General features: G+C 47.0%; 1 protein-coding gene across 1 annotated transcript in view; it reads left to right on the top strand.

Annotated features, from left to right (window-relative positions):
- The first annotated feature begins 4,185 nt into the window (after positions 1 to 4,185).
- HGSNAT (heparan-alpha-glucosaminide N-acetyltransferase) overlaps positions 4,186 to 16,202 on the top strand; it is a 39,305-nt gene continuing 27,288 nt past the window's right edge. The window contains exons 1-3 of the mRNA XM_083709405.1: positions 4,186 to 4,586; positions 9,568 to 9,683; positions 11,839 to 11,969. Of these exons, the coding sequence (XP_083565531.1) occupies positions 4,475 to 4,586; positions 9,568 to 9,683; positions 11,839 to 11,969 (359 nt within the window). The 5' untranslated portion in view covers positions 4,186 to 4,474. The remainder of the gene's footprint in view (positions 4,587 to 9,567; positions 9,684 to 11,838; positions 11,970 to 16,202) is intronic.

Raw genomic sequence — 16,202 nt, 5'->3', positions numbered from 1 at the left:
CGGGGATTCGAACCGCCGACCTTTCGATCGGCAAGCCCTAGGCGCTGAGGCTTTTACCCACAGCGCCACCCGCGTCCCATCCTTCCCGCTGGAGTGGTACCTATTTATCTACTTGCACTTTGACGTGCTTTCGAACTGCTAGGTTGGCAGGATCTGGGACTGAGCAGCGGGAGCTCACCCCGTTGCGGGGATTCGAACCGCCGACCTTATGATCAGCAAGCCCTAGGCTCTGTGGTTTAGACCACAGCACCATCCGCGTCCCAGAAATGTGCATATGCAGCCCTTTATTTTGCCAATAAATATCAAATCAGTACACTTCCAGATACTAGCTTATTGAGAAATTGTTTCTGCTCATGCAAGTTTTTTGCAGCACTCACACGACAGCATCAAAATGCCTGTTCATACTTTTATAAATCTGCAGTCTCTGCTGCTGTGGAATCTTTTTGGTGCATTTCTTTATTTGGCAGGCAGTTTGTCATGTGTGGCGACATTCTGATAGATGTGGCTTCTTCCAGACTTCTACTTCAGCTTGCTCCTCACTTGAGCACAACTTTGGCATTTTGTTTCTGCCAGTGGCCCAGGTGATACAAGTGTCTATTTACACCAACTTTCAAAGGCATGTTGGAATCTCAGCAACTTGGAAATTCTAAATTCAGTACGTACATCTGACTCTGCGGGAAAAACAGAGACGTCTTATGCAAGACCTTTCTGTCAATCTTTCGCAAGCCTTACTCAGGCAAATATACAGTAACACTTGTGCAAGACCTCAGTATTTTTTTAAAAATGGAAATGAATAATGTCCCTGGACTTGCAAGAAGGAAGAAAGAATAAAAAACAAGCTTCTGTCTTGTCCGATGTAAACATGTACACTTCCTGGACATTTTTTTAAAAAGGAACACACAGAGAAATATCTGCATGCAATTTCCAGAAAAGCAAAAGACAGTGGAGAGTGTGGGAGTGTGAACAGCAAGCAGTGGATTAGCAATTCATAACCAGGACTAAAAAAAGGGGAATGTGTGGAAGCCAGTGTGCCAAACACACAAAGAGAGAAATAGGATCTGAATGGTTCATTCACAATATTATAATAACAACAACATCAACAATAATAAATTTGCTTTTTATACCTTGCCCATCTGCTTGGGTTTCTCCAGCCACTCTTGGCAGCTTACAGCACATATAAGGTCTCTGTCTGGAAGCATCCCATTGATTGTTCTTAAAAGACTTATATATTGCAAGTCTCAGACCCTGGCCACCCAAATATATAACACGGTGACAGTAACTTCAGTCTTACTGAAGTGAAACAGGGAATGGGGACAACACTGCCAAATTCACAGTGAATGATCCGGTCCTGATTTTCTTACATTTTGTCTTAAGCAGTCATCATTTTATCTTTCTAATACAAGTTATTCACACAGCATCCAACTGCCAAGTTTTCTAGTTTGCTTGAAGCAGGTTTGAGGGAAAAGGCATGAAACAGCGGTATTTGCCAAGGAAGTACAGGACTGACGCAAACATGTCAATGTGTCTACAAAAATTAGCAGAGGGTGAGCACTGGATGTAGACTAAGCAGTAATATGTGAATATAATCTCAATTCAAAAATGAGAGAGATTGCACGCTGGTTATGCCCCACCCAGGTGCTACAGGATTTCTTCACCTAAGAGTAAGGTGCAGCAATCGTTGTCTTGCAGGCTAAGGTACATTCCATGAGATTTCACTGACACCAATTACACTGCCAACAAAACTCTATGGAAAAAAGTACCGGTAAATCCAGTCCATTGAGTTGCTAAATGTACAGGCTTGATCAGTACAGATTTAGGATTTTTTGCAAATGTAGCATCTAGAGCACATTATCTGAAGCGAAATAAAAAAGAAAATGGCAAGTATTTAAACATTTTCCACGGTAAAAGATGAGCCACTGACTCAATACTGCCATCTCCACATGGACACAAGCCTTTTTCCAGCAGAATTTTTTGGAATCAAGTGCAGCCGAAGTCAGTATATTCCATCTTGCGAAAGCGCATTTGTACTTTGGAACTGTTACAATTTTGCAAACAGGGTGCCGATGTGTCAAAACGACTAGGTGGAAAATAACCACACCAGGGGCTAAATTTCCTTATTGCGACTAAATTATTCTGTCGCTCGATATCATAGAGGCGCCGTCCGATTAAATTATTTGCTTTACCGAAGCCCAGAGTTGATAACCGTTGTGGCGATAATAAACCAGGAAAAATAAAGCTTTTGGTCGACAATTTTAATTCGAGCGCTCTCGTGACAATCTTGCAATACTGTACTAAGGGCAATAGGGTTTAAAGTGAAGCCAGCAATTAAATGTCCTGTTCCAAATCTGTCATTCAACAGAGGGGAGGTTAGCCTTCAAGAGCAATGAAGAATTTGGAACACAGAATTTGGAATGGGGGAATTGCCTTAGGAACTTATAGATTGAACAGCTTCTGTCCAAATCTGAGCCCCATATAATGACCGTGCTGGGGGTTGAGCTTTAAACATTGATGGGATGTGGGTGCCACCCAGGGCCGGATTTAGGTTTGATGAGGCCCTAAACTATTTAAGGTAATGGGGCCATTTATATGTCCAGCTGTCCTTTGTCAACAACAAATTGCCGCTGTTTTTTGTGTTGAATATATGCTATATGGTAATTTATGGACCTAATAGGTATCTAAAGCCATTTGCACATGCAGAATATTAGCACCCTATATATAGAAATGAGCAAACCAGTTGATATTTTAGGGAGCAGGCTAGCAGGTGGGGCCCATTACTTACATCATAGGAGCCTACACAACACAAAACACTGTTGCTGTATGTAGGTTTAATCTTACTTGTTTTTTTGTCTTATATTTTGGAAATGTACACCCAGTTGTTTTTTTCCCTTTGGTTTTTTTGGAGGCCCCCAAGAGAGTTGGGGGACTGTTTTGGGACTAAAATTCCCATCATCCCAGACCACTGGTCCTGCTAGCCAGGGATAATGGGAGTTGTAGTCCCCAAACATCTGGAGGGCCAAGTTTGCCTGTGCCTGTCCTAAGCTATACCTCAGGCTTCCTCAATGGCCCTCCAGGTGTTTTTTTTTTGCCTACAACTCCCATGATCCCTAGCTAGCAGGACCAGTGGTCAGAGATGATGGGTATTGTAGTCTCAAAACAGCTGGAGGGCTGAGTTTGCCTGTGCCTGCCCTAAGCTATAGCTGAGGCTTCCTCAACAACCCTCCAGATGTTTTTGGCCTACAACTCCCATGATCCCTAGCTAGCAGCACCAGTGGTCAGGGATGATGGGAGTTGTAGTCCCAAAGCATCTGAAGGCCCAAGTCTGCCTGTGCCTGCCCTAAGCTATACCTCAGGCTTCCTCAATGGCCCTCCAGCTGTTTTCGGCCTACAACTCCCATGATCCCTAGCTAGCAGGACCAGTGGTCAGGGATGATGGGAATTGTAGTCTCAAAACAGCTGGAGGGCCGGGTTTGCCTATGCCTGCCCTAAGCTATACCTCAGGCTTCCTCAACCTTGGCCCTCCAGGTGTTTTTTTGGCCTACAACTCCCGTGATCCCTAGCTAGCAGGACCAGTGGTCAGGGATGATGGGAGTTGTAGTCCCAAAGCATCTGAAGGCCCAAGTCTGCCTGTGCCTGCCCTAAGCTATACCTCAGGCTTCCTCAATGGCCCTCCAGCTGTTTTCGGCCTACAACTCCCATGATCCCTAGCTAGCAGGACCAGTGGTCAGGGATGATGGGAATTGTAGTCTCAAAACAGCTGGAGGGCCGAGTTTGCCTATGCCTGCCCTAAGCTATACCTCAGGCTTCCTCAACCTTGGCCCTCCAGGTGTTTTTTTGGCCTACAACTCCCGTGATCCCTAGCTAACAGGACCAGCGGTCAGGGATGATGGGAGTTGTAGTCCCAAAGCATCTGAAGGCCCAAGTCTGCCTGTGCCTGCCCTAAGCTATACCTCAGGCTTCCTCAATGGCCCTCCAGCTGTTTTCGGCCTACAACTCCCATGATCCCTAGCTAGCAGGACCAGTGGTCAGGGATGATGGGAATTGTAGTCTCAAAACAGCTGGAGGGCCGAGTTTGCCTATGCCTGCCCTATAGCTCAGGCTTCCTCAACCTTGGCCCTCCAGGTGTTTTTTTTTTTGGCCTACAACTCCCATGATCCCTAGCCAGCAGGACCAGTGATCAGGGATGATGGGAGTTGTAGTCCCCAAACATCTGGAGGGCCGAGTTGGCCTACGCCTGCCCTAAACTATAATATCGCTTGTTTAGCTTATACTGTACTTTGCCTGGCTGAGGCAAACAGGACAGGCGGGGCGGCGATGGCCAACCGGCGGCGGCGGCCGTTTTCCTGAGGGGAAAAAGAGGAGGAGGAACCGGGAAGCCTCCGCCTCTCCTCCTGCTCCTCCTCCTCCTCCTCTAGGAGGGCGGCCGGCGCAGGGCCCGTCCCTCGTCGGCGGCCGTGCGGCTTCGACAGCGGCAGGGATGGCATCGCTGAGGCCGGGCGGCTGGGGCCAGCGGGCCTCGTCCCTCGGCGGGCCGCTCCTGGCGCTGCTCATGCTGGGCTTGGCGCAGCCCCACCACACGCAACACCACGGTAAGCGCCGCCGCCGCCGCCTTCCCTCAGTCCTCCGTCCCTCCAGCTCCTCTCTCGCTTCGGGTTTTTGTTTTCCTCAAACACCCCCCCCGTTTTTATTATGCATATTTCCATCTCGTATTTTTATTTTTATTATGCATGTTTCCATCTCGTATTTTTATTTTTATTATGCATGTTTCCATCTCGTATTTTTATCATGCATGTTTCCATCTCGTATTTTTATTTTTATTATGCATGTTTCCATCTCGTATTTTTATTTTTATTTGTTAATGCCACTGCTGAAGGGCTTGTTATGCAAAGTTAGTTAAAGGCACGGATTTTATTTGGGGGGGGTGAGGGAAGGAAAACGGGGTGGCGCCATTGAAAAGCTTTTCGCCTCCCCCGCTTTGCTCTCAGGGCGAAAGGTAGGTGGTCGGCGCTGCTTGTAGGTTTTTAAAATTGCATTTATATGCCACTTTTCCCCCTCCCAGGAGCTCAGGGGTGGTGTACGTGGTCCTGGGCGTGGCGGGGTGGTGGTTGAGGGGACAACTCAAGTAAATAAATAAAAATACTTCACTAAAAGTTAAGGAACTGGAGATTTTGGCAGGTTTTCCTGAGCCCTTGGGGTCAAAAGAGAGTGCTGTGTTTTCCCATGTATGAGACTATATTTTTTAACCAAAATTTTTAAGTTTGAAATTGAGGGTCGTCTTATACACGGAATGTTGAAAATATTTATTTCCTAATTTTGGGCTCAAAAAATAAGAGTCGTCTTATATATGGGGGCAGCTTATATAGTGATACCTCGAATTACGGTCACCTCCGGTTATGTATGCTTCGGGATACATACACGGCAAACCCAGAAGTATTTTCCCAGGTTTCGCCGCACGCGCAGAAGCGCTAAACCATGCGCAGAAGCGGCACCTCTGGTTGCAAATTCCTCAGGATCTGACCCAAGCACTGGAACGAATCCTGTGCCCAACTGGAGGTACCATTGTACAGTCATACCTCGGGTTGAATGTGCTTTGGGATGAGCGCGTTCAAGTTGCACTCCGTGGCAACCCGGAAGTAACGAAGCACGTTACTTGTGGGTTTCGCCGCTTGCGCATGCGCAGATGCTCAAAAATGACACCACGCGCATGCGCAGAAGCGGCTAAAAGCGATGTGCGCTTGCGCAGATGTGCCGCTGCTGCTTATGTTTGCTTCTAGATGCGAACAAGGCCCCGAACGGATCCCGTTCGCTTCTAGAGGTACCACTGTACACAGAAATATACGGTACGGTGGTACCTCAGTTTACGAACAGCCCTGCTTACGAACTATTCAGTTTATGAACACCACAAAATTGGAAGTAGTGTCCCGGTTTGCAAACTTTACCTCGGTCAACGAACAAATGGTGGAAGGGCACTGGCAGTGCGAGACCTCATTAGGGAAAGCGCGCCTCCGTTTAAGAAGGGTTTCGGTTTAAGAACGGACTTCCGGAACGGATTAAGTTCGTAAACCAAGGTACCACTGTAATTTAAAACAACGGTTGTTGAGACACATCCTTCCCAATCTGCTAGACAGAGCCAGGGGAACAGGTTGTTGGACTCAGCTGGCCTTTGCTGGAACGATTCAGCAAGGCTTAAAAAAAAGAAAATATTATTACAGTCTCATTTGTCTTCCATTTAACAACCACGGAAGTACAGCTCGCGAAAGACAAAACGGACCAGATTAAAATAAAAAGCTGCAAGCTCTAAGATATGCTTTAACCTAGCTTTTAAAACGGAAAGCTGCCACCGCCACCATCATCATCATTTTGTTCTGCCTGCCACCCTTTCCCACAGTTTCAAGGCGGCTCACAGATCTGCGTAACCACGAATGTGACAGAAGCCATAAATAATAAATAAAATTGCGTCAGCAAGAATGCAACCAAACGGAACAATTTGCACATGAATCATAGGAAGAGCGAAAAATAAAGATACCCAAAATTAATACTGTATCAGTGGTGGCAACAACATCGCCCCTCCCCTGACACAAACAAATCCCCAGCCCAAGACCCAGAACAATATTCCACCCAACCAAATAAGATACTTTGGGGTGTGTGAAGCTTTAAATATCATCATATTTAACCCACTTCCCCGTCCAATATTCCCACGCTACTTGGATTTCAAAAAGTTTTGCAATGTCTCCCTAGATTGACTCATCAGCCTTGCAGATGTTAAAAAATGATAATTTCTACCCTTTATTGAGCAAGGTGGTAGAGAGGGTGGTGGAAGAGCTACTGGATTATACGAATTGCCTGGATTGATTTCACGATCTGGATTCAGGCATGGTTCAGGGACTAAATCAGCCTTGGTCAACCTTATGGGTGACCTGTATCAGGAATAGGCCAGGGGATGTCACGGACCGTGGTATACACTTGTGGGATGGGTATTAGGGACAATCTTTCACAGTGCTTCCGCTCCTACCAAGAAGGTCATGTCTGGAAAGTAGCAATGGGAGACTGTTTCAACTGCATGGACTTTGTGCTGCAGTGTAAGGTAAAGGTAAAGGGACCCCTGACCATTAGGTCCAGTCGTGGCCGACTCTGGGGTTGCGGCGCTCATCTCGCTTTATTAGCCAAGGGAGCTGACGTACGTCTTCCGGGTCATGTGGCCAGCATGACTAAGCCGCTTCTGGCGAACCAGAGCAGCGCATGAAAATGCCGTTTACCTATGCGGTACCTATTTATCTACTTGCACTTTGACGTGCTTTCGAACTGCTAGGTTGGTAGGAGCAGGGACTGAGCAACGGGAGCTCACCCCGTTGCGGGGATTCAAACCGCTGACCTTCTGATCGGCAAGTCCTAGGCTCTGTGGTTTAACCCACAGCGCCACCTGCGTCCTCTGCTGCAGTGTACCACAAGGTAAAATTTCCTCCCCAGTCCTGGTTTTAAAAGCCTCTGGGTGCAGCCATTAGGAGTTTTGGGGCAGTTGCCTGTTCTGGATGGAGTTGCACTCCTTCCGAAATAACAAGTGCAGAGTTTAGGGGTGCTCCTGGATTCGTCTCTGTCTCTGGAAACCTCTGGTGGCCTCAGTGGCTTGGAGTGCCTTCTAACAGCTATGGCTGGTATGTCAGCTGCAGCTGTTCTTCAACAGTTATGGTCTAGTCCCAGTGATCCATGCATGGGTGACTTCAAGGCTCAAAGCCTTGCAGTGCTTATTGCAAAACTCTTCAACTAGACTGTTGATAGGAACATACTATCACTAGCACATAACTCCAGCGTCCAAAATTCTGTACTGACTGCACATGCGCTCCTAGGTTCAGGGGTCTTGTACTAATTTACAAGGCCCTTTACAGTTTGGGCCCAGGATACCTGAAAGACTGCCTAATCCTCTATAAACCTGCCTGATCACTGAGGTCATTTTCAGTGGTCTCCCATGGCTCGATACACAGCTCGTATCCCCCAAGAGTTATGCATTTAACATTGCAGGCTTAGTTCCTTTCTGAACTTCTGGCACATACTGAACACATTTTTATTCCAGCAGGCATTCTAATTGAAGTTTGGTTTTATAGTGATTTTCATTTTTCGTATTTTATCTTTGTAAACTGCTTAGAGGCTATTGCACTTAAGCGACATGGTTTAAAACCAACAAATCTGCCAGGGACCATCCCCACAAGTGTCTAGCTAGACAGGTTTCTCAATGGAAAAGCATTTTTTCACACTTTATTTATTCAAAAGGCTACACCCCATCCTTGTGCACATGCATTTCTCAAGGAAGCTTACAGCCATTAAAGGCTTTATAAAAAATACAAAATCGTAAAGGATTTGCTGAAATATATATATGAATTAGAATACAAAGAGGGGAGGTGTGAGGAGGTCAAGGAGACAAGTTAAGAAAGGGAGTTATATTAAGGCTTAACTTGTTCTTTGTTTTTCCTTTTTTTGTTTTTTGGATTGTGTCTTTTTATTTTTATTTTTTAGTTGTTTTTGCCTTTTCTATTTTTCTAGCTTTATCTTTCTCTTGGATATGTTTTGTTTTCATATATTGTGTTCGCTTTTGTAACCTTTTAAAACTTGAATAAATATTATTTAAAAATATATATATATAAAATATAAAATCGAAACAAGCTTAGCCAAATTCATTGTACAGAATAAAGGTATCTACCCAGCAAGACAAAAGTGTGCTGGAACAGAAACGTATTCACCAAACAGCAGAAGGCAACAAGGGATCATGGCCAATTGGCCATTAGTTTCTCTTTTAAAAAGATTAGCCCGTGCTTAGAGGCCCCTAGCTCAGAGGACATGACATAGCCCAGTGGTCAAGCATATGTTTTGCATTCATTAGCCTGTAGTCACAGTCCCTGGCATTGTGTTTGATTGTTGATGTAAAAATATATTTTTGGAGCATGATTATTTGAGTTTGTCATTTCTAAAGATTAGCCATTATAGTCTTCTACGATCAGCATTTTTACCTGTTTGGCAAATACATCAATTCCCAGAACAAAGGCAAGTCATGACCCACAGCCATGTTTGGGGGTGTCAGCGAGAAAGGCAAAAGCCAGTAGCAGTCCAATATCACACTCACTCCAGGATGTTCACAACAAAGCAACAAGACATACCAAAGAGCTGGAGTAAAGAAATTGTTCTAGTATCTCTGCAGTGACTGAATGCTTATGTGCAGCAGCCTTATAAGCCCCCCCGCTCCTAGGCACAGCTGTTGGACATATGAGCTAACCAAGGATTTGGGTCTACTTGTGAGGAAACTGCTGTGCTTGAGTAGCCCATTACTTCTGAGGACTAAGCCAGGCACTATGGTGTCTGGCCACAGCCTGGTACTGCACCTTCATGTGCTGACATCCTCTTGGGCTTGGAGGTGATTTGGCTTCTATTTCTGCCTCTGAGCCCATTTTGCAAAGGTGTTTGGGGTTTATATGATGCCTCCGAGTATGTAATCTGGAAGGGATCTGTCTTTGCAGAATTCCCAGTTCATCAGCAACACTGGCTAAACGGTGAAGCTTTCTCTCCATGCTTTATCTCTCACAGACATATCCAGAAGACAACCCTGGGATCTGAAAATTGACCAAGCTTTGCTACAAATTCATAATGAGTTGCTTGGTGAGAACTTAAACATCTCCTGGATCTCAGATTATTGCTACCAGGTAATTCATACTCATTGATGGGTAAGGGTAAAGGTACCCCTGCCCGTACGGGCCAGTCGTGTCCGACTCTAGGGTTGTGCGCCCATCTCACTTAAGAGGCTGGGGCCAGCGCTGTCCGCAGACACTTCCGGGTCACGTGGCCAGCATGACGAAGCTGCTCTGGCAAGCCGGCACCAGCTCAGCACACGGAAACGCCGTTTACCTTCCCGCTATAAAGCGGTACCTATTTATCTACTTGCACTTAGGGGTGCTTTCGAACTGCTAGGTGGGCAGGAGCTGGGACCGAAAGACGGGAGCTCACCCCGCCGTGGGGATTCGAACCGCCGACCATGCGATCGGCAAACCCTAGGCGCTGAGGTTTTACCCACAGTGCCACCCGCGTCCCTTCATTGATGGGTAGGTGGGAGTTATTGAATGCCACCCTAAAACTTTCACAGTTAGAAAAGCAATGATGCAGTATAGTTTAATACATCATTATTTTCCAGAATCTGACATTTCTCCCCTGGGAAAGGAGGACTGGGACTTAGGACCATGAAAATTAAGGGGGTCTGCCAGGACTCACGGGTGTGGAAGAGCACCCCTGTCATGTGCAATTTAACAAAATATCTTCACGGTAAAGGGAAGAAAGATACAGAAGAAGCCAGATTTTGGCATTATTGCCTATAGTTGGCTCATTATAGCCATTATAGTCATTATAGCCATGCAGAAGCCTAGTCTCAGCTCAGTAGTTAAAACCATGGAAGTATGGGTACTTTCCAGAATTTTTCTCCTGATTTGCAAAATAAAAACGGGGCATGGTTATAGGCTAGAATGGCATGGGAGGGTGCTTACTCAGGAAATTGACACCGAGAACTGAAATGGTTTAGTTTTCTATCCACTCCTGTGTCTGTGGCCTGCTAATGTGCTGGAGGTAGAGCGATGGGTAAAACCATGGTTTGTTGATTTAGAGGTTGTGACAAACCACAGTTAAGCTTTGTAAACCATGATCCATGTCTGAACTGAGCCTGCATGAATGCTGATATATTTTCAGTGGAGAAAATTAGTTCTAGACTCTAACCCCAAGATAATGTGCAAACAAACAAACAAGTGGTGCTAATGCACATTTTATTTCAGCTAGTATAACTCTTAACATAGGAAACAGATCATGTAGGAGTTTATCTGATAATCATTTCTTCTTTTTTCAGAACAAGCCACTACTTTCCTTTAGACCAGTGGTTCTCAACCTGTGGGTCCCCAGATGTTGTTGGACTTCAACTCCCATCATTCCTAGCCAGCATGATCAGTGGTCAGGGATGATGGGAGTTGTAGTCCAACAACCTCTGGGGACCCACAGGTTGAGAACAACTGCTTTAGACCCTTCTATTTGTGTTATACAGTGGTACCTCTAGTTGTGGACACGATCTGTTCCAGGGTGCCATTCACACCCCGAAAACTCTGCAACTAGAGTGGCGCTTCTGCGCAAGCGTGGAGGGCGATAGAGCGTTTCTGCGCATGTGCGAAGCACGCAGAATGCTAGAATGCTAGCCTCTAGTTGAGGCTGGACTCAACTAGAGCCAGAGCTTTTTCGGCTGTGGCTCCGATCTGGTGGAACGCTCTGTCACAAGAGACTAGGGCCCTGCGGGACTTGACATCTTTCCGCAGGGCCTGCAAGACAGAGCTGTTCCACCAGGCCATTGCCAGGACACAGCCTGACTCCCTCCTTCGGCAATCTTCGCGGAGCTCTGGCCCAATGGTTGCCATTGGTTTGATTTGAGTTAATTTTATAATGAATGATTTTAGAGTGTTGTGTTGTACTGTTTTATTGTTGTTACCCGCCCTGAGCCCGGCTTTGGCTGGGGAGGGCGGGATATAAATAATAATAATAATAATAATAATAATAATAATAATAATAATAATTATTATTATTATTATTATTATTATTATTATTATTATTATTTTGCACATGCACAAAGCGTGCAGAACGCTTCTGCATGTGCTTGCAGGGCAAAGCCCGGAAGTATATACTTCCAGGTTTGCCGCATTCGCAAGCTGAAAAGACGCAACATGAACCTAACGCAACATGAGGTATGACTGTACTTCAAAGACGGTCTTTTTATTGTGTCTAGTTTTGGTCACTTCTATATCTTATTTTTGTTCATTTTCTCTTATTTTCCAGTGCTTGCCTCAGGAACTGATTTCCATCAACAAAACATCTGAAGAGCCTAGTATAAGCATTGCTGCTGTGGATTCTCAGCATGCAGTCACCCTGCTGGTCAGTAACACGAAGGACAACAAAGAAATTTGCAGGTCAGAGCCTTATTTTAGTGTACTGCTCCTTGAAATAGTTCACAGTTGCCAGCGTCTGGAATGTCCCCATGACTCTGCTGTGGTTATTTATTTAGTGAAATGATAGGCTTTAATGAAAGTCCAGCAATATACTGTAATGTAAGCATAGTTCCATCAGTAACCATTATTGGAGAGTTTATGTAATTCTGCAGCAGCTGTAGCAGCAGAACTAGTATAAAGTAAGCAGCACATAAGCGGCACACAAAACACAAAAAAAACCATTCTACGTTCTAAATCTTAGGCTTAGTAAATGAATAAATGCTTAAGTCAAGAAAGAACTTAGCATATGAAGTTGAATGTATGTGTGATGGGATAGTGAGCTGCTTGTGCGTAAAAGCTTGATCCCTCTGGGGTTTGGCTGGTCATCCAAACCGAGGCACTAACGGAGCCCCCAAAGCATGACTCCGTCAGTCGCTGGTAGAATCTGACAGTGGGCGTCTACGGAATTTACGCCAACATAAAAGCTGTTTGACGGACATGCGCCTTCGTGACTCTCTGCGTGACAGTTTCCGGCGAAGGGTGGGAGTTCCTAACGGGGGTCTTGTTACCTCTTCACTATTCTCACTAGAAGTATCCCAGAGCCTCCCCTCCGCTGTGACTCCTGCACTCCCCCTGCTGGTTCCTTCCTCTGCTGCAGATTCTCTCCTATTCTCCTGGAGCCTGTCCACCACCTGTCCCTCCGATGGCAGTTCCCTGACATCCACCTCCCCCCCAGGGCCCCCTTCACCCCCTCCCGCCTCCTCTCCCACTGGCGGTGAGGGCGGAAAGCCCCTGAAGGAACTCTCCTCGTCGTCCGAGGATTCAAACACTTCTAGCCACGGCGTACCGTCTCTCTCCCCGTCTTCCTCTTCTTCGTCGGAGTCGGCTTCCTCACCCACCCCTGACTCTGGGAACCCTTCAAACTCTCCTTCCTCATCGGTGGTCCCAAAGTGTTCCCTTCTAAATCGTGCCACGGGTTGCGGTTTTCTTGGGAAACGCTGATGAAATGTTTCTATTAAGACCTCGTCATTGACTACCTCTGCTGGTACCCAAGTGTTTTCCGACTCTACTTCCCCCTCCCATTCTACCAGATATTCCACCTGATTCCCCTTCCACCTGGAATCAATGATTCCTGCCACGTTCATGTCGCGCTCTCTCTCTTCTATCACGGGCGTTTGGGTGGCCTCTCTCTCACGCTCCCCCCACTCACGTCCCTCTCGGTACGGCGACAGTAATGACCTGTGAAATACTGGGTGTAATTTCATGTGACTGGGCAGCCTGAGTTTGAATGCTACTGGGTTGACCTGCTGTATGACCTCAAAGGGTCCCAATCTTTTGGGTCTCAATTTCTTACTCCCGCCCTTGAACGGTAGTCCTTGGGTGGATAACCACACCCGGTCTCCCACCCTTATAGTTTCACCTTCCCTCCTATTTCTGTCTGCTTGCTTCTTATATTCTTCCTTGGCTTTCTCTAAGTTAAGTTGAAGCTGACGGTGGATCGCTTCCATCTCTTAAAAAAAAATATTCCGCCGCCGGCACGCTCCACCTCTCCCCTCCCTCTCCTGGGAATGCCCGGGGGTGACACCCATAATTTGCCAGAAAGGGACTCATCCCTGTGGACACGTTCTCCGCGTTGTTGTAGGCAAATTCTGCTAGAGGTAACTTATCCACCCAATCATTTTCTCTGTCTTTTACATAACACCTCAGGTATTGTTGTAAAATCCCGTTTGCCCTTTCCGCTTGCCCATTTGTTTCTGGGTGCCGGGCAGTTGAGAAATTGAGTTCTACGTGCAGTAAGCTCATAAGTTTCCTCCAGAACCTGGAAGTAAATTGTTTCCCTCTGTCGCTCAAAACCCTCAAGGGGGCGCCATGCAACCTAAAAATATGTTCTACAAACAACTTGGCGGTTTCCTCCGCTGTGACCACATGTGAACAAGCTATAAAATGACACATCTTGGTTAATAGATCTACCACCACCATGACAGCTGTTTTGCCTTTGGATTTTGGCAGGTCCGTCATAAAATCTATGGATACTGCCTCCCATGGCCTTTCTGGCGTGGGTAAGGGTTGTAATAGCCCCGCTGGCGCCACCCTCTCTCCTTTCGCTCGCTGGCACCTGTCGCAACCCCTGACATATTCCCGTACGTCCTCCCTCACCTTGGGCCACCAAAACTCCCTGGTAACCAACCACATGGTTTTGTGCTGTCCAAAATGTCCCGCTGTGGGGCTGTCATGCAACTGCTTGAGTACTCTGCCCCTCAGTTCCCCATCGGGTATGTACAGTGCCCCTTTGTAATACAACGCCCCGTTCTTTTCTTCAAACCCCCCTGTGTTCTCCTCTGTCCTCCTGAGCTCTCTGAGTTTCTCTTGGGCGTATTCATCGTTCTCAGTACCCTCTATCAGTTCCCTCTGCCCCACCAATGCCGCCCCACACACCCAGCGGTCTTCAGGGATTACATGCCTTGCCTCAGGCGCTCCCTCCCCCTCTAAGTACTCAGGTTTCCTGGAAAGAGCGTCCGCCCTCATGTTCTCGGAGCCGGGCACGTAACGAATCTCAAAGTGGAATTTGGAGAACTCCTGGGCCCATCGCACTTGTCTCTGGTTCAGCACTCGGGCTGTTCTCCAGTATTCCAGATTTTTGTGGTCAGTTCGGACTTGAACCTTGTGCTGCGCCCCAATCAGCAAGTGCCGCCATTTCCGGAATGCTTCATGAATGGCGAGCAGTTCTCGGTCGTATACTGTGTAGTTCCTCTCGGATTTGTTCAACTTCCGCGAGAAGAATGCACACGGTCTCCATTCAGACGTATCTTTTCCCGGCTGGAGAAGAACGGCCCCCACCGCTCGGTCTGACGCGTCAGTCTCCACTCTCATTGGTTGTTGTAGATCCACGTGCAAAAGTTGCTCTTCCGACGCAAACGCCTGCTTTAAACGTTCGAACGCCCGCTGCGCTTCTTCCGTCCAAACAAATTTCTTTTTGCTACTAAGACAATCCGTGATGGGCGCTGTTAAATGGGCAAAGTTTTTGATGAACTTCCTATAGAAGTTTCCGAATCCCAGGAACCTTTGCACGTCCTTCTTGGTCTTTGGTGTTTTCCATTCCAGTACCGCTTGAACCTTGCTGGGATCCATGGCCAATCCCTTGTCAGACAACCGGTACCCCAGGAATTCCACCTCCCTGGTATGAAACTGACACTTCTCCAGTTTCACCCACAGCCGGTTTTCTCGCAGCTTGCTCAGTACCTCTCTTACATCTCGCACATGCTGCTCCTCATTCTCTGAGTACACCAGGACGTCATCTAAGAACGCTACGCAGTTCTTGTAGAGCAGTGGCCCCAGGACGTGATTCATGAATGATTGAAAGCAGGCGGAGCCCGCTTGTAATCCGAAAGGCATAACCCGGTACTCAAAAGCCCCCAAGGGGGTGAACATAGTGGTCTTCCACTCATCCCCCTTTCTCACACGTATCAAGTTATATGCCCCCCTAAGGTCCAGCTTGGTAAAAATTTTCCCTTTTCTCACCCGTGTTAGAATGTCATCAATTCTAGGCATAGGGAAAGTCACTGGTTCTGACACTGCATTTAGGGCCCTGAAATCACATACAAGCCTGGGCTTGCCCGTGTTTTTTTTGTCCACAAAGAACACTGGGCTGCCCCCCACCGCTCGTGACTCTCTGATGAAACCTCGCTTGAGGTTCTTGTCAATGAACTCCCTTAACTCCTGCATCTCACTGTCTGACATTGCATACAGCTTGCCCACTGGCAATTGTGCTCCTGGGAGTAAGGTAATTTGACAGTCAAAGGGTCTGTGCGGGGGCAGTTTATCTGCTTCCTTTTCGCTAAAGACGTCAATCAAGTCAGCGTATTGTGGTGGCACCTTCCCCTTGTCCATCACTTCCATCCCTGCTAGAGTGGCCCTGGCCTCTGCCTGAGCCTCTCCCTCCTTGCAGTGTTCTAGGCAATGTGCTGATCCAAAGGAAACCACTCTCTGATGCCAGCCTACTAGCGGATCGTGTAGCGCCAGCCAGCTCATTCCCAAGATAATAGGAGCTCCTCCCAAGGTGGCTACGTTAAACGCTATCAGTTCTGTGTGTCTTGCCACCCTCATTATCATTGGTACAGTCTGTTGGCTCACTTCTCCTCCCAACAGCTCCCTCCCATCAATCGTGGTAACCTGCAAAGGCTTACTTAATGGGATAGTCTGTATCTGGTGTTCAGC

The sequence above is a fragment of the Podarcis gaigeae genome (genome assembly GCF_964106915.1).
Source record: "Podarcis gaigeae genome assembly, chromosome: 13".
In the NCBI taxonomy this organism is placed as follows: Eukaryota; Metazoa; Chordata; class Lepidosauria; order Squamata; family Lacertidae; genus Podarcis; species Podarcis gaigeae.
This window is presented reverse-complemented; position numbering and strand designations above follow the sequence as displayed.